The 27,166-nt window shown below is 45.0% G+C and overlaps 1 gene segment (V, D, J or C); it reads right to left on the reverse strand.

The window, feature by feature from the left end:
* LOC140203869 (immunoglobulin heavy constant mu-like) overlaps window positions 1-26,558 on the reverse strand; it is a 35,854-nt gene extending 9,296 nt beyond the window's left edge. Inside the window, 8 exon segments of the C gene segment in view lie at window positions 5,001-5,318; window positions 5,407-5,709; window positions 10,640-10,957; window positions 11,046-11,348; window positions 14,987-15,304; window positions 15,392-15,694; window positions 19,327-19,680; window positions 26,357-26,558. Coding sequence covers window positions 5,001-5,318; window positions 5,407-5,709; window positions 10,640-10,957; window positions 11,046-11,348; window positions 14,987-15,304; window positions 15,392-15,694; window positions 19,327-19,680; window positions 26,357-26,420 — 2,281 coding nt within the window.
* Between the last annotated feature and the right edge of the window lie 608 nt (window positions 26,559-27,166).

The following is a 27,166-nucleotide window of genomic DNA, read 5'->3' on the forward strand; positions in this document are numbered from 1 at the left end:
TCCTGTCTATACCCCTGATAATTTTGTATATCGCTATCAAATCTTGCCCCAATCTTCTATGCTCCAAGGAATAAAGTCTTTACCTATGCAATCTTTCCTTATAACTCAAGTTCTTCAGTCCTGGTAGCATACTTTTAAACTTTCTCTGTACTCTTTCAACCTTATTTACATCTTTCCAGTCGGTAAATGACCAAAACTGCACATAATACTCCAAATTATGCCTCACCAATGTCTTGTACAACTTAAACATAACATCCATCTCCCAAGTAAATACAGATGCAAAGAAATCCATTTAAGATTTCCCCATCCCTTTTGTCTCCATGCATAGATTACCATTCTGATCTTCGAGAGAACCAATTTTGTCCTTTGCAACCATTATGCTCTTAACGTATCTGTAGAATCCCTTAGGATTCTCCCTCATTTTGTCTGCTCGGGCAACCACGTCCATTCTTTTAGCCCTTCTTATTTCTTTTTAGGTATTTTCTTGCATTTTTTACACTCCATAAGTACCTCATTTGTTCATACCTGCCTATACCTGCTGTGCACTTCCTTCTTCTTCTTAATCAGGGCTTCACTATCTCTTGAAGACCAAGACTCCCTAAATCTGTCATCATTGCTTTTTATTCTGACAGGCACATACAAGCAATGTGCTCTCAAAATTTCACTTTTGAAGGCTTCTCACTTACCAAGTACACCATTGCCAGAAAACAGCCTGTCCCAATTCACGCTTACCAGATCCTTTCTGATACCATCAAAATTGGCCTTTCTCCAAATTAGAATCTGAACCTGGGAACCAGATCTATCTTTTTCCCTATTTATTTTGGAACTAATGGCATTATGATCAGTAGATGCAAAGTGTTCCTGTATACAATCTTCTGTCACCTGCCCTGTCTCATTCCTGAATAAGAAATCAAGTATTGCACACACACTGTTGGAATTTCTATGTACTGATTAATGAAACTTTCTTGAATACGTTTGATAGACTCCATCCCTTTTGTAGTCTGGATGTCCAAGTCAATATGTGGAAAGTTGAAATCACCTACTATCACCACCTTATGTTTCTTGCAAAAGTCTGTGATCTCCCGACAAATTTATACCTCTGAATCCTGCAGACTGTTGGGTGGTCTATAATATAGCCCCATTAATGTGGTCATACCTTTCTTATTCCTCATTTCCACCAATAAAGCCTCACTAGGGGAGTTTTCCAGTCTCTCCTGACTGAACACTGCCGTGACGATTTCTCTGAATGGTTACACCATCCCTCCCCTCTTTAATCCCTCCTGCACTGACGTGTCTAAAACAATGGAACCCTGAAACATTGAGATGCCAGTCCTGCCTCTCCTGCAACCAAGTCTCACTAATGACTACAATATCATAATTCCATGCGTTGATCCATGACATGAGCTCATTTGGCTTTCCTACAATACTTCTTGCATTGAAATATACGCAGCTCAAAACATTACTCACACCATGCTCAACTTTTTAATTCCTACCATCTGATTCCACAACCTCTCCACTATCTGTCCTAACACTCTGGTTCTCATCCCCTGCAACTCTAGTTTAACCGGCCCCCACCCCCGCCATGCAGCATTAGCAAACCTGTCCGTGAGGATATTAGTCCCCTTCTGTACAGATGCAAACAGTCTGCCCTGACAAACAGATGTTTAACTGCATCATTGCAACAGAACAGTTCCCAACAATGATATGTTTTGTTTAGTTAGTGACACACAGGCACCAGATGAGGAGCAGCAGTGTTAGTGGGGACAAGGAGCCCTCAAACAGTGATCCGACATCTTTGACACAAAGATATTGTCTGGTCAGTGGTTTCAACTCTCAACTCCTTGTCAGATAGCCGTAGGTTCTAATTTCTCTGACCATTAGTTGACAGCTCATCATTGGAACACCTGAAGTGGGAAGGGTTTAGATACCAGAGATACAAAGATTACTATTTCTCCCTGAGTGTGCGTCGTATGCTACGCTTCATGTTGAAAGTTCCTTATTTCCCGTCACCAAACGTCACAACGAAGACATATTCATGTCATATTTATTGAACTTGGATTGGTACATTGACACATACAAAGATTTAATACATTGTGCAGTCCCACACAGGGTTGAAATCCATTCAAATGTGGCACAGGAAGGTCTGAGAATGTACACACAAACTCAGAGATTTGTGCTGAATCATGTTTGTTGTTTAATTTGGTTCTTGACCTTAATTTCATTTTTAATTATTTTAAAAAGCCTAGGCTTTTATCATGTTTTAATCAGTTAAATAATCCTCTCTGATAATTAACAATCATAAGACTAACAAAACTAGGGTTTCATGGATTGAATCACACAGTATTACACACAAGATTTAAAACTATCAGTCAGAACGAGTGAGACATTGACCAGGGTGGGTTTGCTGTGAGATTTATTGATGCTTCGGAACAGGTTGGTTGGGAGCGACTCATGACCCACCACACAGGAAAAAGTGGTGCCGCTATTCCACTCCTCAGGAGAAACCTTCAGCTGACTGGTCATTGTGTTCCAGCCTTTTCTGGGGTCCTTGGTCACTGGCTGGTTCACAAACCCCGTCTTCAGAAGGGTGTCATTGGCCATCCAGGCCACATAGCTCTCTGCGGGAGAGAACTTGGTGACCAGACACATCAAGGTCACAGTCTGATCGATGTCTACCTCATCCGATGAAGGAGGGAGGAGGTAGACCTGAGGACGAGTCACAACACCACCTGGAACAGAGAGAATCTCAGTTAGAATGAATCTTCCAATAATTCCCTACTTACCCAGCACATTGTGGTCTTGTACCAATATGAACAATTTCTAAATCTGAGAGGCTTCACTTGATCTGAAACTAAAGGCTTTTCCCTTTCTGCTCATTGTTGGGAGTTGTGGAGTGGAAATCTTGGACCTGCTGCATTTTACAACTCCCAGCGAGGCTGGTCTATTCAGTTTAATCAGTGGGAGTCACTGAACACAGCAACTCAACAGAAAGTGGAACTCAGCCCCTGGACTTGCATCATCCTGTGCTGTTTGTTCCATCTCACCTGGAGCAGGGGTGGCAGTCTAAGCTGTGTACGTGTGAGAGGGAGTGAGAACCTGTGGAACTCTCTCCCACAGAAAGCACTTGAAGAATTATCATCTAACATATTCAAGAATGGGTTGTATATACTTCTTCGGGTGAATGGGTCAAAGGATATCTGGGGAAAACAGGAACAAAGATTGAATTTCGATGATCAGCCGAGACCAGATTGAATGGTTGAGCAGATCGAGAGACCCAATGGCCTGCTCCTGTTCTCATTTTCTATAGTCTATCACAGTGCTGGATTTTGATAAATCTGTCAAATTGCTATCAGACTCACACTGAATTCTGTCCACACGTACCTGTGTTCTTCCTGATTGATTTCTTCACCGGTGTTGGCAAACCCTTGTCCTCTATCACACATGAGTACTCAGCCCCACTGTTCCACTCTGCAGCAGGAACTGTCAGTCTGCTGGTGATCACATCTTCACCTCCGTTGCCGTCTGGACCCAGAGTCCTCACCCCATCTTCCCTCTTCCTTCCGTCCACTTGCCAGGTTACACTGAATCCCTGTAAATCACTGTGAACCACCTCACACACAATGGTCGCTGTCCTCTTTGTCCAGATCTCTTCGAAGGGAGGTTTACTTAAAGTGACTGAGGGGCGGGTATCTGAACAGTCATCTGGGAGAAACATCACAATTATTATTTCAAAATTCCCCAATGGATGAGTTTGTCACTGACAAGACCAGCATTTCCTGTTCATCTCTGGTCAATGATTTGCCAGTCCCATCAAGATGAGATGAGACCAATCTACATTGGTGAAGAAAGGAATCTCCCTTATTGAGCAGACAGGGTAAACACCCTGAGGGAACGTGAATGAACAAGATCGACCCTTAGATTGTTTTTGTAGTTCCATGGTCACTTAAACTGTTACCAGCAACTTATTAAAACAAATACAGAAAATACGCAGTATTTCAGAGAGTGTCTGTGGAACAGGAAACAGAGCAAAGTTTTCCATAAAAATATTGCAGAAAATACACTTCATATTTCAAAATTTAAGTATGAGAAATATTTAGTTTCAGTCACAAATATTGAAAAGCACTCTTTTTCTCTATTAGGTGTACCAAAAATTTGCTGCTGCTTTGTCAGAATGTTGTGTATTTAAGCCGCCCTCCAGAGGCTTCTACACATTGTCCAGGCTAACAATTCCCACACAGGAGCAGAGGGAGAGCTGCTCTGCTGGAAATTCAGTCACAGCAGTGGCACGAATCAGAGGCTGGGATTATGTTCAAAGGCAGAGGGAGAGAACATTTTGAAGACAAGTATCAGGGATCTCTAGAGTACCTGTCCAATGAAATGACCTGGATTCCCCTCAAGTTATTAAAACATTTTCTTAATACAATTATTTCTGTGGTGAAGTTCTGAACGATGTTGGTTGAGAGCAGAAAACAACCAATAATTGTCTGATTTCAGTGGGAAGCAAGATTAAAAAGATGAAGACGTTGAGGCTCAGGCAATGGAAGTTCCTGTATCCTGCTCACTACTCTATGTGCCTTCACTCGCCTCGGCGCTGAACTGACTCTGCAGCTGCGGCCTGCAGCCATCGGCACTCACCTCAGCACTGAACCTGGCTCCACGGCTCCATGGTCTCCTGGACCAGTTGTAGTGCTGAACTGGCAACGTGGCTGTGGATTTGTTTGAATTTTTTTATTGTTTACACAATTTGTTCTTTCCTTTTCACACATTGGATGTTTGACTCTGTATTCTATTGTGTTTCTTTGTTTTGTGGCTGCCTGCAAGAGGAGAATCTCAAGGTTGTATATGGTGCACATACTTTGATAATAAATGTACTCTGTACTTTGAACTTTATCAGTTCACTGACATAACTAAACCAGGGCTGCACCACGATTCAGTGCTGACCTTGAATTAATAGCACAATGTAAACAATTTCAATAATGGGGTGGGTCCCAGGAACCTACCTTGGACATTCTTCACTTGCTTCTTGATATGGGTGTTGGAGGGGGGATGAATCACTGTACAGCTGAAGACTGATTCTGACTTCCACTCCTGTAAACTCACGGTCAGGAAGTGTCTGGCACTGAAAGTCCACCCCTGCTCCAGAGCCGTCGGTGTAGTGCTGGTGTTGGAGGTGATCACGGTGCTGTCTTTCTCCCAAGTGACAGTTATTTCATCCGGGTAGAATCCAGAGACCACACACTCCAGTGTGGCCGTTTTCCAATTCTTTGTCTCTTCCTGAGGTGGAGGCAGCAGTCTGACTTTGGGAATTTTTATCTCAACTGGAATAGACAAGTAAACAAAGGAAATGTGAACCATGTTGACTCAGGTAACTAATGCTGGCAATTTAATCACTGGTCTCTTGCCCACCTTTGGTACTATTGGTCCGTGCTGACACTCGGGAAGATGAAGGAGATTCCTGAGCAGAGCACTCGTACTCCACCCCACTGAACCACTCCTCCACACTGATCTGGAGTTCGCTGAGCACTCTGTATCGGGACCCGTCCATCTCCACTGGGTGGGTGTGAATTCCTTTAGTTTTCTCCTTCCCGCCCACGTGCCAAGAGATGTGGATATCTTCGGGATCTGTACAGATAACTGTGCACTTCACGGTAGCAGTCTCGTCGATCCACATCTCTTCAATGTCGGGATTTTGAATAAATACAGACAATTCTGTGGGTTAGAAATTGAAATGCTCAGAATCTTACTGGAGATATTTCCATTGGTTGTGTTAGGTCCAGGCAGATCATCAGTACTTGACAGCTGCATTTAATGCAAACAGAATAACAGAAACACCCAGGGCTGAGTCACGTGTCTCATATTCCTATAAGTTTGATTGAGAAAAGAAATTCAGAACAAAGGATGTGCTAACGAGGTTTCGAATCCCTTTCTAATAACTGTACCAATCGGTTCACTGTGAGACGGAGCTCTGTGAGACAGAGAAGCATGCAGATTTCTCAGCAGAGACACAGCTCAGTATATTCTTTGCTTGGAGACTCAGTGCCATTGATTAGTAACAATGAACACTGTGAATCATTGAGAATCCCTTTCTCCATCTGGGCTGAGCCTGGGATTCACTCAGTTTAATAACTTCACATCCCGACATTCCAGTATCACTGTGACTGCACCTCTCCTCATCTCTGCAACCTTCACAGCTCATACAAACTTCAGACAGCATCGTATTCTTTCAACTCTGCTCACTCATACACCTGCACTACTCCTGCTGGTGCCTGTGGTTTTAGCATTCTTGCTGACAAACACTGAAGCCTCTGTCTCTCTTGAAATGAGCAGCCATGGTCAGAATGTATCCATAAGTTAGGGACTGATGAACTGGCAACATGGGTTCAAATCCCAACCCGGTGGATGGGAGTTTAAATTCAATTCAGAAATGCCTTCTGGAGTAAAATGAAGACTCTGGAAGAATTTGTAGTGTTATTTGCTGTGGTAACTTCTGAAAAGAAATCTCATCTATGTGATTCCAGACCTGCAGCAATACAGCTGAACCTGAATCACCATCAGGAATGAGCCAGCAAGTCCCACTGTTCAAGAGCAATCAGTGATTGATAGGAAATGGTAAATTAAATAAATAGCCCTTTGTTCAGGTTACTGTCACTTTTGTGTGATTACACTCAAGTGAAGTTGTTGAGGTCGTCTCCCAATGCACTGTTGGCCAGAAAGAACTACCATCTATAGATCAGTGAATTTGGACCAGGGATCATTTCCAAATAAGAAGACACATGCCAGATGTTCTTTGGTTGGATATAACATGCAGGTCTGTGACTGTTGGGGTCTGTCTCTGCCTTGTGTGATCAAGCTGATTGCCGATTGAGAACAAAGAGCCATAGATTACTAGATGCCATTCCTCGATCAGAGCCAATAAGAAGGTGTTAGAGGTCAATCAGGTGACTATAGCCAATATCACTGGAATGTAACATTTGAATTAGTAAGGAATGAACTTAAAAGCAGGTGCTTCAAGTGTGCTGGCAGCAGTGGCTCTGTAGGAGATTCACTTTCGTGGATATGAGGTGCCTCACGGATGTGGAGATTCAAAATGGGGCACCAAGGAACACGTGGCTAGCAGTAAAATCTCCTTTTTGACTGGTATAATCTTTTTAATATTTGACTGTTCATGGAAGGTCAGGGAAACTCAGCAGGTGTGCACACAGGTATTGGTTGTGTAAGTTCACATGTTCTTGCATTGAGACAATAAAGGTACTTGTCGGTAAATCCAATTCTCTCTGTGCCTCCCTGATCATTATCACAAGAGGTGATATTTGTAACATCACTATTGTCTGTTCACTTACATTGCAGCTCTCTGCACTTTGTGTTCACCATTTACACACTCGGTCACCTTCAGGCACGTGGGGTGTTTTTGCTCTTTGACATTTAGTGTGGAGGCTGATTGTGTTTGTGTCACAGTTGAGACCTTCAATGAGATTGTGAGTCAGTGTCTTTGTCTGAAGAAAGAGCAGATGTAACACACACGGTTCCAGTCTGACTGGGACGGATCATCTGACAAAGTATGATGTGTATTTCTCAACATTCCTCATTTCAGAAAGATTATGAGCAATTTTCTTTTAAAACAGAAAATCTGTGGGTGTAGTCTAGATGATCATTGTTGTCGTGTAATATCATAAATATGCAAACCTAGGTGTACACTGAAGGGTCACTGAATTATGAACCTCAGTTTAATCAGCACTGTGATGTTGTTAAGCATGTTTTCTGCAGTTTTCTCAGTTGTGTCCCATATCAGCACAGTCTTGAGGTTCAGCAGTCCCTGGGAAATGTGATCCCCACATAAAACCTGACAGAGTCAGGATCGCTCCCCTTATTGCTAAATGCTGGCATTATTCCACAAGAAGCATATAATTCTATCAATGCTTGGGTAGTTCTAACAAAACATTCTCCTTTCTGACATTCCTTGGGATCACTGAGTTTTCCTCTTGGACTGAATTCGGTGCCCGGCACGTGGATCAATGTAACTTCAGCAATTTGTCTGATCCAGGATTTACACACAGAGCATGCCAGATTGGACAGGAGACTGGTTGGACCTCAGTGTCTTGTCTCACCAATTTATCTTGTGCACAACATTTTTAAAGGGTCATGGTCCTTTGACTGAGCAAATTTAGAATTTCAGCCCTGTTCACCTTCATCACCTCGTGCCTCACAGCCATCGGGTGAAAAACAGGTTCCAGTTCTTGCTGACTGGAGTCAGACAGGAGGGAATCTGGCCAAGGAAACTGGAATTGGGATCTGAGTGGCACTCAAGCAACAATGTACACAAATGAATGAGTGTATGGACAACCAGAAACACAAGAGATCCTACAGATGCTGGAAATCTTGAACAACACACACAAAATGCTGGAGGAACTCGGTAAGTCAGGCAGCATCTGTGGATGGAAATAAACAGTCGATATTTTGGGCCGAGAGATTTTACTGGTACTGGAAAGGAAGTGGGCAGAAGCCAGAGTAAGAAGGTGGGTGGAGCAGAGAGGAATACATTCTGTCAGATGAGAGGTGAGACCAGGTGAGGGGGAAAGTGTGTGGACGGGGGAGGCAGTATGAAGTAAGAAGCTGGTAGGGATAAGTGAAAGAGATAAATGGCTGAAACAGAAGGAGTCTGACAGGATAGCGGACCATGGAGGAAAGTGCAGGAGGAAGGGAACCAAATGGAGATGATGGGCAGGTGAGAAGTGTAGGGATGAGGGTGTATCTAGTATGGGGAATAGAACAAAAGGGAGAATAAAAGAGTTGGGGGGGGTGGTTACTGGAAGTTGCAGAAATCTGTATTCGTGCCATCAGGTAGGCAGGTATCTGGATGGAATATGAGGTCCTCACTTTGGGCTTCTCCTGGCAGTAGAGAAGGAAATGGACAGACATGTCAGAATGGGAATGGGAAGTCAAATTGAAATAGCAGGACACAAGGATATTGAAAAGTCAAATTGAAATGTGGAGGGGAGAGGTAGTCATTTTAAATAACGTATTTTCATCACTGTCTGTGAAACTTCCATCCCAATGGATACCAGAGGCAGGTCTGGAATCCAGTAAGTGGACTGTAAAAGAATTCATTGATGAATTGTATATACAGCCAATCACTTTATTTCACACTTTCCTGCTGAACAATGACACTGTTGGGTAGAACCGTCGGAGAATGTTGCATTGAGATTACTCTGTTGAAACAACATTGGCACAGGCTCCGAAAAACAGCTGGGACATTTTCTCACCATGTCAGCAGAGGAGGCCATGGACAGACATGTGAGGATGGGACTGGGAAGTCAAATTGAAATAGATGGCCATGAGGATATTGGAAAGTCAAATTGAATTTTGGAGGGGAGAGACAGTTTAAATCGCGCGTTTTCTTCTCTAGCAAACGTCCATTCCAAAGGATTCCAGCGGCAGGTCTGGAACCCTGTAAATGGATTGTAAGGAAATTCATTGATGAATTTTATAGAGAACCAATCACTTTATTTCACACTTTCCCGCCGAACAATGGTACTGTCGGGTAGAACCATCTGAGAATGTGGCATTGAGATTACTCTGGTAAAAGAACATTGGTGCACTCTCTGAAAAACAGCGGGGACAGTTTCCACCTGGAAATAGAAAATTCATTAATGTCAGCATTAAATATTTTCACCTCTTTTCCTGTGCTTGGAAAAAAGAGAGCCCCACATATTCCCACTCTCTATTCTCTGTATTGCATCCTATTGGGATGAGGTTATGTCAGCCATGATAAATGAATGCGCTCTCTGAACCTGGCTGAGGATCTGAGGACACAAGATCACAATATTTACTTGAGGATTGGGCATCAATTCAAAAATAATCCAGGCACCTACATTACAGTGAGTGGACAATCGACAGAAGAGTCTCTCAGGAAACACTGGAAACAAGACTCTGGAGAGTGAAACAAATACAAAATTGCAATGATATGTTTTTGAGGAACTGACACTGAAGAGACAGTGAAAAGGGAAAGTGGAGATTTTCTCCAGATGGTAAAGCATGGGCGTGAGCTTTGCGCACTAACTTATTTTCATTATAACTGGAGAGACAACTAAAATTATTGAGACAGAATGGGCAGGTGACCTAATCTTACAACTTTTCTGCCCAGTAGATGGGGTTAAAACTTTTCGATGAGGCTTCACTGGCCTCAGCACTGAACTGACTCTGCGGCTGTGGCCTGCAGCCATCGGCACTCACCTCAGCACTGAGCCTGGCTCCACGGCCGTGGCCTGCAGCCATCGGTCTCCTGGACCTGCTGAACTGGCAACGTGGCTGTGGATTTACTTCAGGGGGCTCTGCAGTTCAGGTTCTGTGGATTGTTTGTTTGAATTTTTTTATTGTTTGCACAATTTGTTCTTTCTTTTTCACATATTGGATGTTTGACCCTGAATTCTATTGTATTTCGTTGTTTTGTGGCTGCCTGCAAGAAGAGAATCTCAAGGTTGCATATGGTGCACATACTTTGATAATAAATGTACTTTGTACTTTGAACTTTAATAGTTCACTCACATAACTAAACCAGGACTGCACCATTATTCAGTGTTGACCTTAAGTTCATTGCACAATGTAAACAATTTCAATAATGGGTTGAGTCTCAGGACCCTACCTTGGACGTTCTCCACTTGCTTCCTGATACGGGTGTTGGAGGGGGGATGAGTCACCGTACAGCTGAAGACTGATTCTGTCTTCCAATCCTGTAAACTCACGGTCAGGAAGTGTCTGGCACTGAAAGTCCACCCCTGCTCCAGAGCGGTCGGTGTCGCGCTGGTGTTGGAGGTGATCACGGTGCTGCCTTTCTCCCAGGTGACATTTATTTGATCCGGGTAGAATCCAGACACCACACACTCCAGTGTGGCCGTTTTCCAATTCTTCATCTCTTCCTGAGCTGGAGGCAGCAGAGTGACCTTGGGACTTCTTATCTCGACTGGAATAGAAAAGAAAACAAAGGAAGTGTCAAACATTTTGACTCAGGTAACTAATGCTGGCCATTTAATCGCTGGTCTTTTACCCACCTTTGGTACTATTGGTCCGTGCTGACACTCGGGAAGATGAAGGAGATTCCTGAGCAGAGCACTCGTACTCCACCCCACTGAACCACTCCTCCACGCTGATCTGGAGTTCACTGAGGACTCTGTATCGAGCTCCGTCGATCTGCGGTGGTTGTTCGACAATTCCTTTAGTTTTCTCCTTCCTGCCAACATGCCAAGAGATGTGGATATATTCTGGATCTGTACAGATAACTGTGCACTTGACGGTAGCGGTCTTGTGGATCCACATCTCTTCAATGTCGGGATTTTGAATAAAGACAGACAATTCTGTGGGTTAGAAATGGAAATGCTCAGAATCTTACTGGAGATATTTCCATTGGTTGTGTTAGGTCCAGGCAGATCATCAGTACGTGACAGATGCATTTAATGCAAACAGGATAACATAAAAACCCAGGGCTGAATCACTTGGCAGTCTGCTGGTGATCATGTCTTCACCTCTGTTGCTGACTGGACCCAGAGTCCTCACCCCATCTTCTCTCTTCCTCTGTCCAGCTGCCAGGTGACACTGAATCCCTGTAAATCACTGTGAACCACCTCATACAGAATGGCTGTTGTCCTCTTCGTCCAGATCTCTTCAAATGAAGGTTTACTTAAAGTGACTGAGGGGTGGGTATGTGAACAGCCATCTGGGAGAAATTATTATTTCACTATTCCCCAATGGCTGAGTTTGTCACTGACAAGACCAGTATTTCCTGTTCATCTCTGGTCAACGATATGCCAGTCCCAAGAAGATGAGATAAGAATAATGTACATTGGTGAAGAAATGAATCTCCCCTGTTGAGCAGACAGGGTAAACACCCTGAGGGAAAGTAAATGAACAAGATTGACCGTCACATTGTTTTTGCAGTTTCATGGTCACTTAACTGTTACCAGACGCTTTTTAAAACAAATACAGAAAATACCCAGAATTTCAGTGTGTGTCTGTGGAATTGGAAATGGAGTAAATTTCATGTAAAAAATTCCACAAAATTCACTTCTTATTTCAAGTTTTAAGTAGGAGAAATATTTAGTTTTTGTTACAAATATTAAAATGCACTTTTTTTCTCTATTAGGTGTAACTAAAATTTGCTGCTGCTTTGTCATCGGGCCAACTCAGAGCAAGACAGCACCATTGAAAACTATAACAGGCGAGACCATCAATGACAAAGGCAAGTAGATGGAGAGATGGGTGGAGCATTACTATGAACTCTTCTCCAAAGAAAACAGCATTTCAGACAGCACGCTAGATGCTGTGGAATGCCTGCCTGTCATGGAGGAACTTGATGCATTGCTGACTGCCGAAGAGTTGAGTAAAGCCATCGACAGCCTGCCCACTGGGAAGGCACCAGGATTGGGTGGCATTTCACCAGAGGCCATCAAATGTGCAAAGGGTGTCCTGCTAAACCACCTGCATAAACTACTGTGCCAGTGCTGGATAGAGGGAGCAGTGCCACAAGACATGGGAGACTGCAACATTGTCACCATATATGGGAACAAAGGGGACAGAAGAGACTATAACAACTTCAGGGAAATCTCCTTGCTGAGCACCGTTGGGAAGGTCTTCGCCCATGTGGTCCTGAACAGACTGCAGAAAATAGCCAAAAGGGTATATCCCGAGTCTCAGTGCAGTTTCAAGTCAGAACGCTCCACAATCGACAGGATCTTCTCCCTTTGACAATAACAAGAGAAATTGCAGAGAGCAAAGACAAACACTCTACGTCACTTTCATTGACCTTACGAAGGCCTTCGACCTTGTGAGCAGAGACGGCCTGTTCAAAATCCTTGCCAGGATTGGTTGTACCCCGAGGCTCCTCAGGATAGTTCAGTCATTCCACACAGACATGAAGAGCATTATTCAGTTTGACGGCTCTTCTTCGGAGGCCTTCAACATCCACAGCGGTGCGAAACAAGGCTGTGTGCTTGCCCCCACCCTGTTTGGCATCTTCTTCGTAGTCATGCTGAAGCACGCCTTTGGAACATCAACTGATGGTATCTACCTCCACACCAGATCGGACTGGAGGCTGTTCAGTCTGTCCCGGCTGAGGGCGAAAGCCAAGGTTCGTGAAGTACTCATCAGGGACATGTTGTTTGCAGACGACGTGGCACTGACAACACGCTCTGAAGAGCAATTGCAACGCCTCATGGACAGCTTCTCAAGAGCTGCCAGGATTTCAGCTTGACCATCAGCCTGAAGAAGACCAACATGTTGGGCCAAGGCGTTGAGCACCCCTTGCCATTACCATCAACAACTACGAGCTGGAGGTAGTTCACAAGTTTACATTTCTAGGCTCCACCATCACGGACAGTCTCTCCCTAGACCCCGAGATCAACAGATGGATTGGACGAGCAGCCTCAACATTCACCAGGCTGACAAAGGGAGTCTGAAAGAACAGAAAGCTGACGACGCACACCAAGGTTGCAGTCTACAGGGCCTACATCCTCAGCACACTGCTTTACGGCAGTGAGACCTGGAGCCTCTACTACAGACAAAAGAGGCGTCTCAATGCTTTCCACCTTCGCAGCCTGAGATCCATCCTGGACATCAAGCGGACTGACCTAGTCACCAACAGTTAGGTCCTGGCCCCCGCCCAGATACCCAGCCTCTTCACCCTGCTGCAACAACGCTGTCTCCGCTGGCTGGGCCACGTACACTGCATGTCAGACGGGAGGATCCCGAAAGACCTGCTGTACGGGGAACTGGCCTCCGGCAAGAGAGCACAAGGGTGACCCCATCTTTGTTTCAAAGATGTCTGCAAGAGAGACATGAAGTCACTGAACATGAACGTCGAGAGGTGGGAAATCTACGCAGAGGTCTAAAAAGAGGAGAGAGAAGCTGAGGCTTGCTGCTGAAGAAAAGTGCACTGGTCGGAAAAACAGCACCAAGACAACACTAGAGGACAGTGCCTTCAAGTGCAGTCGCTGCCGCTGAGACTGTCACTCCCGTGTGGGCCTCTACAGCCACAACAGACACTGCTCTACCAACACAGACTAAAGCAATACATTCCTGGCGCAGGTCCAAGGTCTCGCGAGACTAACAGATGCCACCAATTGTCGGGATGTTGTGTGTTCAAGCCGCCCTCCAGAGACACATTGACCAGGCTGACTATTCCCACACAGGAGCAGAGGGAGAGCTACTCTGCTGGAAATTCAGTCACAACTGAGGCACTAATTGGAGGCTGGGATTATGTTCAAAGGTAGAGGGAGGAAGCATTTTGAAGACAAGTATCAGGAATCTCCAGAGTGCCTGCCAGTGAAATGATCCGGATTCCCCTCAAGTTATGAAAGTATTTTCCGAGATACAATTATTTCTATGGTGAAAGTCTGGATTATGTTGGCTGAAAGTGGAAAACAAACCTAAGAGGGGATAATTTTATCACCTCAGCAGATTAAAAAGATTAATGCGTTGAGGGTGAAGGTGAAGTAGGAACCAATATTCAGCTCACTAATCTATGAGGCTTCACTCGCCTCAGCACGAAACTGACTGCAGCTGCGGCCCGCAGCCATCGGCACTCACCTCAGCACTGAGCCTGGCTCCACGGCCGTGGCCTGCAGCCATCGGTCTCCTGGACCCGTTGCAGTGCTGAACTGGCAACTTGGCTGTGGATTTACTTCAGGGGGCTCTGCGGTTCAGGTTCTGTGGATTGTTTGTTTGCATTTTTTTATTGTTTGCACAATTTGTTTTTTTCACACATTGGATGGTTGACTCTGAATTCTATTGTATTTCTTTGTTTTGTGACTGTCTGCAAGAAGAGAATCTCAAGGTTGTATATGGTGCACATACTTCGATAACAAATGTACTTTGTACTCTGAACTTTAATAGTTCACTCACAAAACTAAACCAGAACCACACCGTGATTTAGTGTTTACTTTGAATTCATAGCACAATGTAAACAATTTGAATAATGGGATGCGTCCCAGGACCCTACCTTGGACATTCTTCACTTGCTTCTTGATACGGGTGTTGGAGGGGGGATGAATCACTGTACAGCTGAAGACTGATTCTGACTTCCACTCCTGTAAACTCACGGTCAGGAAGTGTCTGGCATTGAAAGTCCACCCCTGCTCCAGAGCGGTCGGTGTAGCCCTGGTGTTGGAGGTGATCACGGTGTTGCCTTTCTCCCAGATGACATTTATTTGGTCCGGGTAGAATCCGAAGATCACACACTCCAGCGTGGCCGTTTTCCTATTCTTGGTCTCTTCCTGTGATGGAGGCAGCAGAGTGACCTTGGGACTTTTTATCTCGACTGGAATAGACAAGAAAAGAAAGGAAATGTCAACATTTTTGCCCAGGTCACGAATGCTGGCCACTTAACCGCTGGTCTCTTACCCACCTTTGGTACTATTTGTGCGTGCTGACACTCGGGAAGATGAAGGAGATTCCTGAGCAGAGCACTCGTATTCCACCCCACTGAACCACTCCTCCACACTGATCTGGAGTTCACTGAGCACTCTGCATCGGGACCCGTCCCTCTCCGCTTGATGGGTGTGAACCCCTTTAGTTTTCTCCTTCCCGCCCACATGCCAAGAAATGCGGATATTTTCGGGATCTGTACAGATAACTGTGCACTTCACGGTAGCAGTCTTGTCGATCCACATCTCTTCAATATCGGGATTTTGAATAAAGACAGCCAATTCTGTGGATTAGAAATTGAAATGCTCAGAATCTTACTGGAGATATTTCCATTGGTTGTGTTAGGTCCAGGCAGATCATCAGTACAGGACAGCTGCATTTAATGCAAACAGAATAACAGAAACACCCAGGGCTGAGTCACGTGCCTCATATTCCTATAAGTTTGATTGAGACAAGAAATTCAGAACAAAGGATGTGCTAACTAGGTTTAGAATCCCTTTCTAATAACTGTACCAATTGGTTCACTGTGAGACGGAGCTTTGTGAGACAGAGAAGCATGCAGATTTCTCAGCAGAGACACAGCTCAGTATATTCTTTGCTTGGAGACTCAGTGCCATTGATTAGTAACAATGAGCACTGTGAATCAATGAGAATCCCTTTCTCCATCTGGGCTGAGCCTGGGATTCACTCAGTTTGATTAACTTCACATCCCGACATTCCAGTCTCACTGTGGCTGTGCCTCTCCTCATCTCTGCAACCTTCACCACCCACACAAACTTCAGACAACATCGTATCCTTTCAACTCTGCTCACTCATACACCTGCACTACTTCTGCTGGTGCCTGTGGTTTTAGCCTTCATGCTGACAAACACTGAAGCCTCTGTCTCACTTGAAATGAGCAGCCGTGGTCAGAGTGTATCCATAAGTTAGGGACTGATGAACTGGCAAAGTGGGTTCATATCCCAACCTGGTGGAAAGGAGTTTAAATTCAATTCAGAAACGTTTTTTGGAATAAAAAGAAGACTACGGAGGTATTTGTAGTGTTATTCTCTGTGGTAACTTCCGGAGAGAAGTCTCATCTGGTCTGGCTGGTTTGTGACTCCAGACCTGCAGCAACACGGCTGGAGCTGAATCACCATCAGGGAATGAGGCAGCAAGTCCTTCAGTTCCAGAGAGATCAGTGATTGATGGGAAATGATAAATGAATAAAACAGATCTTTGATCAAGTGTTGGCTCACCTGTCCTCTGGATGAGAGTCAGTTTTGTGTGATTACACTCAAGTGAATTGTTGAGGTCGTCTCCCACTGCACGATCGTCAGTTCACTTACATTGCAGCTCTCTGCACTTTGTGTTCACCATTTACACACTCGGTCACCTTCAGGCCCGTGGGGTGTTTTTGCTCTTTGATATTTAGTGTGGAGGTTGATTGTGTTTGTGTCATGGCTGAGAACTTCAATGAGATTCTTTGTCTGAAGAAAGAGCAGATGGTTCCACATGGTTCCAGTCTAACTGGGCCGGATCATCTAACAAGGTATGATGTGTATTTCTTAACCTTTCTGATTTCAGAAAGATTATGAGCAATTTTCTTTTAAAACAGAAAGTCCATGGGTGTAGTCTAGATGATCATTGTTGTTGTGTAATATCACAAATATGCAAATCTCGGTGTACACTGAAGGGTCACTGAATTGTGAACCTCAGTTTAATCAGCACTGTGATGTTGTTAAGCATGTCTTCGGCAGTTTTCTCAGTTGTGTCCCATATCAGCACGGTCTTGATGTTCATCAGTCTCTGGGAAATGCGATCCCCTCATAAAACCTGACAGAGTCAGGATTGCTCCCCTTATTGCTGAATGCTGGTGTAATTCCACAAGAAGCATATAATTCCCTCAATGCTTGGGCAATTTGAACAAAACATTCTCCTTTCTAACATTCCTTGCAATCACTGAGTTTCCCTTTTGGACTGAATTCAGTGTCCGGCACGTGGATCAATGTAACTTTAGCAATTTGTCTGATCCAGGATTTAAACACAAAGCATGTCAGATTGGACAGGAGATTGGTTAGACCCCGTGTCTTGTCTCACCGATTTGTCTTGTGCCCAACATTATCAAAGGGTCATCCGTCCTTTGACAGAGCCAATTTGGAATTTCAGCCCCGTTCACCTTCATCACCTCATGCCTCACAGCCATTGGGTGAAAAACAGGTTCCAGTTCTTGCTGACTGGAGTTAGACAAGAGGGAATCTGGCCAAGGAAACTGGAATTGGGATCTGAGTCACACTGAAGCAACAATGTACACAAATGAATGAGTGTATGGACAACCAGAAACACAGGAGATTCTACAGATGCTGGAAATCTTGAACAACACACACAAAGTGTTGGAGGAACTCGGCAAGTCAGGCAGCATCTATGGATGGAAATAAACAGTCGATATTTTGGGCTGAGAGATTTCACTGGTACAGGAAAGGAAGTGGGCAGAAGCCAGAATAAGAAGGTGGGAGGAGTAGAGAGGAATACATTCTGTCAGATGAGAGGTGAGACCAGGTGAGGGGGAAAGTGTGTGGATGGGGGAGGGGGTATGAAGTAAGAAGCTGGTAGGGATAAGTGGAAGAGATAAATGGCTGAAACAGAGGAATCTGAGAGGACAGTGGACCATGGAGGGAAGTGCAGGAGAAGGGGAACCAAATGGAAATGATGGGAAGGTGAGGAGAAACGAAGGGATGAGGGTGTATCTAGTATGAGGAATAGAATAAAAGGGAGAATAAAGGAGTGGGGGACGATTACTGGAAGTTAAAAAATAAGTATTCATGGAATCAGTTTGGCAGGTATCTGGATGGAATATGAGGTGTTGCTACTCCAACCTGACTTTGGCCTCACCAGGGCAGTAGAGGAGCCCATGGACAGACATGACAGAATGGGAATGGAAAGTCAAATTGAAATAGGTGGCCACGAGGATAATAGAAATGCGATTGGAGAGGTAGTCAGTTTCAATCATGTGTTTTATTCTCTCTCTGTTAAACTTCAATCCCAATGGATACCAGAGGCAGGTCTGGAATCCGGTAAATGGATTGTAATAAAATTCATTGATGAATTGTATATACAGCCAATCACTTTATTTCACACTTTCCTGCTGAACAATGATACTGTTGGGTAGAACCATCGGAGAATGTTGCATTGAGATTACTCTGGTAAAAGAACATTGGCACAGGCTCCAAAAAACAGCTGGGACAACTTCCACCTGGAAATGGAAGATTCATAGATTTAAGTGTTAGATATTTTCACCTCTTTTCCCATGCTTGGAAAAAAGGGAGCCCCACATATTCCCACTCTGTATCCTCTGTATATCACATCCTATCGGGATGAGGTTATGTCAGCAATGATAAATGCATGTTGTCTCTGAACCTGGTCGAGGATCTGAGGACACAAGGTCACAACATTCACTTGAGGATTGGGCATCAATTCAAAATTAGTCCCGCCACCTACATTTCAGTGAGTGGACAATCGACAGAAGAGTCTCTCAGGAAACACTGGAAATAGACTCTGGAGACTGAAACAAATACAAAAATGCAGAGATATTTTTTTGAGGAACTAACACTGAGAAGACAGTGAAAAAGGAACAGGGAGATTTTCTCTAGAAGGTAAAACATGGGACGTGAGCTTTGCTCACTAAATTATTTTCATTATAACTACAAACATAGACAACTAAAATTATTGAGACGGAATGGACAGGTGACCTGATCTTACACCTTTCCTGCCCAGTAGATGGGGTTAAAGCTGCTGGTGATATGAGTTGATTCAAAGTGCAAGAATCATCTGTACATCACTCAACAAGATCGACAGTAGGGACAGGAATTGGGTGGGAGTATCAGTTAAGTAGTTTAGTATTGTAAGATAATTAATTTTTCTTCAGACATCACTCACCCTCTTGATACATCATGTTGACCTGACCACTGAAACCGGAAGGTGCGTGATTCACTTCACAAATATATTTCTGTTTCTTGGTCCATTCCTGCACAGGCACTGTCAGGTAAGCGATTGTTTCAAATCCACCATCAGATCTCGGAGTGGAAGGGAGAATGATGCCTTTTTGGGCAGATCCAGCTTTTTTCCAGGATACTTTAACGTTGTCAGGAGCGAATCCAGATATCACACAGCCCAGGACAGCATTTGCTTGACTGTGGATTGCCTCCCGGGATGGAACAAGGGAGCTGAGCTTCGGAGCTGTAACAGGGGAGTTGCGCTTCGGAGTTGTAACAGGGGGGCTGCGCGTCGGAGCTGTAACACATTTAATATCTGTCAGTACATGATTGCTTTGCCCATGTTTTTGACTTCATTCTCCCTCATCCCAGGCAAGTTCCCCAATTCCAGCCCTCTCAAGAATGTTGTTAATTTACAGCTGATCTGATGATCTGATGGCTCACACCAGTGAGTGGCAGGGCTGGGTGTATAACTTGGGCCTCCCAGCAGTGTGTCCCACTGTGCTATGATATTGCAGAGAGGTGGGTCATGGGGCTGAGGTGCAGACCTGCCATATCTAATTGTTTAATGGAGAATGACTGATACCAGCTCCTGTGAGCAGCAGTACATGGTGTGGTACAGTTTCCACTGGCAAGTTTGGGAAACACAATTTTACTTTCAATGAGAAAGAAGAACAGATGGACAGGAGGAAATTATTTTTTTTTGTAACTGCAAAGGCTTGTTCAGATCTGTGAGAAACTGGTTAAAGAAGGGCAGTGGAGTGGATTCCTCCATCACATTCACAAGGGATTGCTTTTACCAGAAGAAGGGCAGCTGCAGGGTGGAGGGGGAAAGTGCGGAGGAGTGGGGTAAAGTTTAAATTGTTGTTCTGTGTGCAGGGGCACGATGGGCCAGCGGTCTCTGTATGTGTACAGGAGCTGATCTGTAGGGAGGGTTTAGTGGGAGGGGGTGGTGGAGAGGCTCCTGAAATTAGACAGTGGAGCGGATACAATGGAGGCAGATCCTGATACTGAGTTTCACTGCCCATATTGACTGTTATACATTTTCTCACTGCTGTTGTAAGAGCAGAATAAAGGAGTTAGTTGCCATGCTCCTGCATTATCTGACAAAGCTTCCTACTCCAGATTTATGCTCTGACATCAGTGCAGCTTTCGATATAAATTAGTTCTGATACTAACATTGAGGTTGAGGTTTCTGCCACTGCGATGTCACACTCCCTGCCTTGCAGGAGTAGACTTTATTCTTCTTCTAGTCCGCCGCAGAGACTTCAAGCAAGCTGCTCATTATGTACTTAGAATTTTGCCCCAACACCGCCGGGTATTTCTTATTTTTTTTTTAGCATGTCATACCAGACGTTCAGCCATTCTTGTCTGGCACGTGGTGTCAGGATTAACCGGGTCATGTTATGAACGTTCCTGACTTGACCCTTATATATTTCTTACGAGGCCAAGTGGCTATCTCGACACTCAACCGGGCACGGATGGACAGTGTGCTCGGGAGTGGGGAAAGCGTGCTAGGGAGTGGCCTAACCAGGATTTGAACTCGGGAACATTCGCTCCAGAATCTGGTGCTGATCTCACTGCGCCACCAGCCGGCCTGGAATTTCTTAATTCCAGTGGTGATGTCCCCACTGTTAGTGGACCATGTCTGACTGATGCTCTCAGGCTGATAGTCCTTGACCAGACAGAGGAGGCTGATGCCTTGGTCAGATTCTGTGTTGCAGGAAGGAGTGATGTAGACTGATGGTGCGGACTTGACCTCTGAAATGGAAAGAAATTCACAGGCGGTTCTCTGAATAAATGCATTACTGGCAGAGAAAGGAGACGTTTTATAAAGCAGTAATTTTCAAAATTATTCACCTCATGAAACAAAGCTGATATCACTTTAACACTCAGCTGTGAGTCTGTGTCGCTGAGGTAGGAGGGTGTGGATCAATCCCACAGTGGCAACTTGGACTCACAATCCAGGCCAACACTTCAGTGCAGGACTGAGGCAGTGACCCAATGTCCGATTGGTCGGATTTCAGCCAAAATACCAAAGTGACAATCTGTCTCTCCTCCAAATACAATTCCTGATTCGGAAAAGTCTGTTAGCACTTGATCAATGAAGTTTACAAAAAAAGTAAGATTTAGAAGTAACTTATTTGAATAATTCTGATGTGCTCAGTGTTGCTGTTGATGAGAGGAGTGATTGGTGTGGATATAGTGGTACCCAGTCTCCAGCACCATGTGTGCAATATAGTGGAGGTTGGGAAATGGACTCTGCTTCTGAAATTCAACTCAACAGACTACATGATGCAGCTGACACTGCCTCACATATTTACCGTGTGTGACTGAGCAAGAATTCCAACCCCACTGAGTCTGTGGAAACTACTGGCTAACTGGGAGGGAATGGTAACTTGCATCAGAAAGGACAGAGGAACTGTGGAAATACATTAGCCCAGACTCTGTGGAGAAGTGTCGGCCAACACAACCGACAGTGACGATGAGATTCCTGGGGAGATGGAGAATTCTCAAAGTGTTGTTAGATGTAGGTGATATTCTCACTGAACGACCAGCCCAGAGAGGAAATGCAGGTTGTAGCAATTCCCAACCACTTAAGGTGTAAAATACACTTGAAAGCACTGTTTCTTAATTCATTTCACAGGAAAAGGAGACGTGTTGACTTACTAAGGTAGGTAAAGGTGCGAAGATCAATTAGCTAATTGACCAATTGACAGCTTTGACAGGTGGATATGTGGTTTGACCAGTTGTCAGAGTTACCTTGAACAGTGTTGTAGACGGGGTTTGTTCTGACCCACCGATGTGACATCATTCACCTCATGATTGACACTGTCAATGACAGATTGTTGCTGGTGGATGAGGTTAAAATCACCCAAAAAGACTGTGTGGACACAGCAGGAGCTCTGGGAGTAGGAGACTAGCAGGAGGGTATGTGTCAGGCAGTGTGAATTGCAGTAGATGAGGGCTTTGTTGCCCAACAGTAAGATGGTCAACAGACACACACAGGCTTCAGATCGATTCTGCTATTGGAAGGGCAGCAAATTCAACATTTGGAGTGGAAGTGGAGTGGTGGGAAGGTCACAATTTCATTCAGGGGCAAAATAATGAAATATTCACTTCACAGTCATCACTCTGGGACAAAAGGCATAAAATATTGAAACCTGGGTTTCAAATAGAATGAATATAAATCAATAACTATCTCAAGTAGATAGGAATCGATATAATGTAACTGGTCAGTAATGACAGCTGCATTGTTTTGAACCATTTCAAGGTGACACTGGGGACTGTGAACTCAGAATATTTGCCTTCCTGAGCAAACACAGGTGATTCAGGTTGACAGGACAGGCAGAGCAGAGAAATGGTCCCTTTCTCATTCCTTTCAGACTGAGCCTGAAACAACCAGTGAAATGCTGACGTCAGACTCCCCATCGGGGACACAACTTCTGTCAAACAGTGGGGCAAGCTGACCTGTGCTGTGATTGAAGTGTCACAGGAGAGAAAGCACAGGGCACGGTGCCAGCCGGACCATGTCCACACAGACCGGGCTGAATGGTGCTGGTTCAAACCTACTGGGACTCTCCCCACACTCCTACACTGGGAAAGGTGGGACCTCACTGGGTTTCTGGATGCTGGCGGCTTGTGTTGAGGTGTATCAGGGCCTCAGCATTAAATAGCCTCAGACAACACCCTGCTGGGACTCTGGGTCCAGAACACCCTGATGGGAGGGGTTTGTCTTGTGTTAATGCTGTCATGTAATTTAACAAGTTCAAAATGACTTGGAAACATTAAAGTTAATGTAAATTCCTGTGGCAACAATTAACTTTGCATATTTTGTTTAAAATAATAAATCTGAAATGCATTAAAACATAATAATCAGACAGAAATCATTCCTGGATAAATCCCTTCCCAAGGCCCAGAACCCCCAGTCAGATGAATGGAAAATGTGATCCTTTGTCAGGTCCGGCCTGTGAGGGAAACGTGGAGGTGGATTTCCCAGTGTTACCCTGGGAATTCCAGCAGGACCTGGTGCCATGTGGTAGTGTGTGGTCACTGCTCTGGAGGCATATGTCACTCAGTAAATCCTGGGTTACAGTGGTCTGTGGAACTGTGAGATTGACTCCAGTGTAAGTGACTGAACACTAGTTGTCTCCTTCAGACTGCCAGGCACAACCAGCACCATTTCACCCACACTATCCTCAGCTTCCCAGGTAGACAGTACCTCAGGAAAGGGCTGGTCAGCTGTAGTCTGAGGAGCCTTACTGCTCTTTATCAGTGTCAACCCCTGACAGCAGGGGAATTGCTGGACCAAAGACTAGGGACCATATGGATGGCCTATAACTAACTAGTGTTTGTCTATTCATCTACTGCATAGTCAGAATTCAGCTGAGGACTTCTCAGTGGTGGGGAACTTTAGGAATTGTAGGCTGAAAGTGACCATTCCCTTCCAACATCACCCAAACGGACTAGATTGTCATATCGTAGTTCAGTTTGTGGGAACAAGATGCAGACAAGTTGGATGTTTCATCCCCCAAATGAAGTGACACACTGCAGAAATACTTGCTGGGTTTGGAAAGACTCTGGGATGTTCTGGGGTTGCAGAAGTCAATGAAAAACAGATTGTTTTCTTGAAAATAAATTCAGTAAAATAAAACCTGAAACAGCGTAGTTGCCAGAAATCAGACTGACAGAGTCTGGTGAAAGGTCACTGATGTGAAACATTAACTCTGTTTCTCACCCACAGATGTTCCCTGAGCTGCTCAGTGTTGGCAGTGCAGGAGGCACAATAATGTCAGTCGGTGAGATTTGCAGCTGAGGATCTTTTACATCCCAGGACCAGCAGGTGGTAAGTACAGTTCTGTCTGGATCAGTGTTCCTCTGCGTCTTTATAAAAACACCGATCAAACTGACTGCAGGGTGCTGGGGTGAAGAGGGAACTGGATCTGGGCGGGTCACAGGGTGCTGGGGTGAAGAGGGGAACTGGATCTGGGTGGGTCACAGGATGCTGGGGTGAAGAGGGGAACTGGATCTGGGTGTGTCACAGGGTGCTGGGGTGAAGAGGGGAACTGGATCTGGGTGGGTCACAGGGTGCTGGGGTGAAGAGGGGAACTGGATCTGGGTGGGTCACGGTGCTGGGGTGAAGAGGGGAACTGGATCTGGGTGGATCAGCTCAGAAGAAATTTGCAATGAAATAACACTTGGGAATTTGTACGAAATGATTGCTGATGAATCAGCAGATTGGGGGAGACTCAGTCTGATTTTAGTCTGTATTGTACTAAGTGGATAGAATATCGGGTAGTATGAACGAAAGGTGGGCAGTTTTATTTATTCATCCTTTGGGATCTGGGCTTTGCTGGTAAAGTCTGAATGAATTACACATCTGAGCTGCTATTCAGAGGGCATTTGGAGACAAACACATTGATGGATCAGGAGTCATAAATAGGCTCGAAGGGTAAGGATGACAGATCTCCTTCCCTGAGGGACATCAGTAAAACTGAAGGGTCATCATTACCAATGATTGGATTTAAAAACAATACCAATTATTAAAATCTTGGAAATCCGACCACAGATCCAAATCTGTATTATGAACTGAGTATAAATTTGTCAATTTTGTTGTGGTGGTATCCGTGGACTGTTCATCCATCCCTCTGCACTACTCATCTGCTTTGATGTACTGTCCTGTTTCCAATCACTCCAAATCCAACCTTGTGCCTGTCCATTGGATCACTGTGTCCACGGTGTCCTGGACAATATTTCTCCTTCAATAACATCACCAGAACAGACTGTCTGATGGTTCTCACCTTGCAGTTTGTGGATTCTGCTGTGTGCAGAGTGGCTCCACATTCCCGACTCTACAACAGGGCTGTACTTTGAAACAACTTCATTGCCTGTGAAGAACTCGGGGGCACCATGAAAGGTGCTCTGTAAATGTCAGCACTTTATCTCACAACCACTTTTACTGAATCACCAGCAACACTGGTTAACGTAGGAAAACACTTGTTAAACAAACCCAGTCGGGGGATGGAGGAGGACAAGAAATTAGATGAGTTGCTCTGTCTGTGAACTGAGAATAAGCAGTTCATTTGAACAGTAAAGTTCAACTCATGTCCCGTGAGTGTGTGATGGGACAGGTTGGGGGAAGCTTCACTCTGTGTCTAACCTCTGCTGCCCCTGTCCTGGAAGGGATGGGACAGTGCAGAAGGATCTTTGTATCTAATCCGTGGCTGCCAGGACAGGACATGGGAGCTGTGATCTGCATTTAACTCATGCTCTGTGTACTCTGGGGTGCTGGTTGGAATCCCTTTGAGGAAGAATTTCCCAGATTTACAAGATAAATACTGATTCCATTGAATGATAGAGCAGAGAGTGAGGCCGTTCATCCTATTGTTTCTGTGCTTCATTTAGCTGAGCAAACCCAATAGACCCATTGGTCTCTCTGCTCTTTTCTGTATCCCTACAAATGGCGGATCTCCTCCTGTTCCCTCTCCACACTCACTATTGGCCATCACCATCATTCAGGCAGTGTGTTCCAGATCACAAATGTTCATCAACAAACCTTCCCTTAAATGCTCCCCTATTACACATTATTGACTTGAACTCTTCCCTCCCCACCCCACCTGCACCACTCCCCACTCCTCCACCCAACAATGCAAGGCTGCCCGGAACGTGTGAAGGAATTGTGATTTCAATTCCCTGCCTTACCTTTCCTGCACCACTTCCCCACTGCCTTCCCAACTCCAAAAATCTTCCCCACAGTACCCCACCTCCTCGCCCATCAGGGAATAAAACTAAAACCTCAATCCCATCAATTAATCCTGGGATATCGCCGATACTTTTGCTGTATCCCAGGACGGACCTCACGCCGGACATTACATGATGGGACTGACACCCACCTGTACCCTGGGGATATTGAGCCATCAACCAGATGATACATGTGTACACCGTTCCCTCAGATTATGTCTGAATCCCATTACCTTCAACATGAAAGCAGCCGACAGTAAAACCGAATCCCAATAATTTGACACCGAACAGATCCATTGTTGTCACTGTCAGGGAACAAGTTCAACTGCATTGAAACGCTTAGCCCCTGAACGTGGCTTCAGTCGGTGCTGAGGATCAGAAGCCAGACTTGAACCAAACACTGAGCTCACTCAGCACAATCGGCTGGTGTCAAGGCACAGTCTGGTGACAAGATCCGACCCCGTTCCCCTGCGCCTGTTCCCGGTCTGTGGACAGTTCACTGGTGGGTGGGGTGTGTACCCTTGTACTGTTACTGGGCTCTAGAGAAACCCGCCGGTTCAGGGAGATTCATGTACTTTCTCTAAATATCTCACTGATTTCAGATGAATCGCCGGATTCACCAAAACTGTAAATAAATAAAATACTAGTGCGTGATTATACAATTGAGAAGTTGGTCTTACCCGAAGTCACTGTCAGCGAGGTTCCTCCGCCTCAGTAGCCAAGACAGTCACAGTGCTCCGTCTCCCCATTCACCCAGTGCAGTAATTTCACTTGCCCGTCACATCCAATAATCTCAGCAAAATGTCAACATGATCCCTGTCCGGACCCGGAGCAGCCGCTTCCAGGATTTCCATCCCAAACTCCGTCCTTGTCTCTTGTTGGCGTGTGAGTAAAGGCATTTTCACAATTTCCCTGTCTGCGGACACCGGCTCCCGCCATCCCCCAGAATCAGAGTCAAATCCTTTTGGGCTTTTAATTGTCCAGAAATGGGCATTTGCGTCCAGCAGTCCGAGTGAGGCTTCAGGGATTTGACTCTGGGAAGC

This window comes from Mobula birostris, chromosome 10 (genome assembly GCF_030028105.1).
Source record: "Mobula birostris isolate sMobBir1 chromosome 10, sMobBir1.hap1, whole genome shotgun sequence".
In the NCBI taxonomy this organism is placed as follows: domain Eukaryota; kingdom Metazoa; phylum Chordata; class Chondrichthyes; order Myliobatiformes; family Myliobatidae; genus Mobula; species Mobula birostris.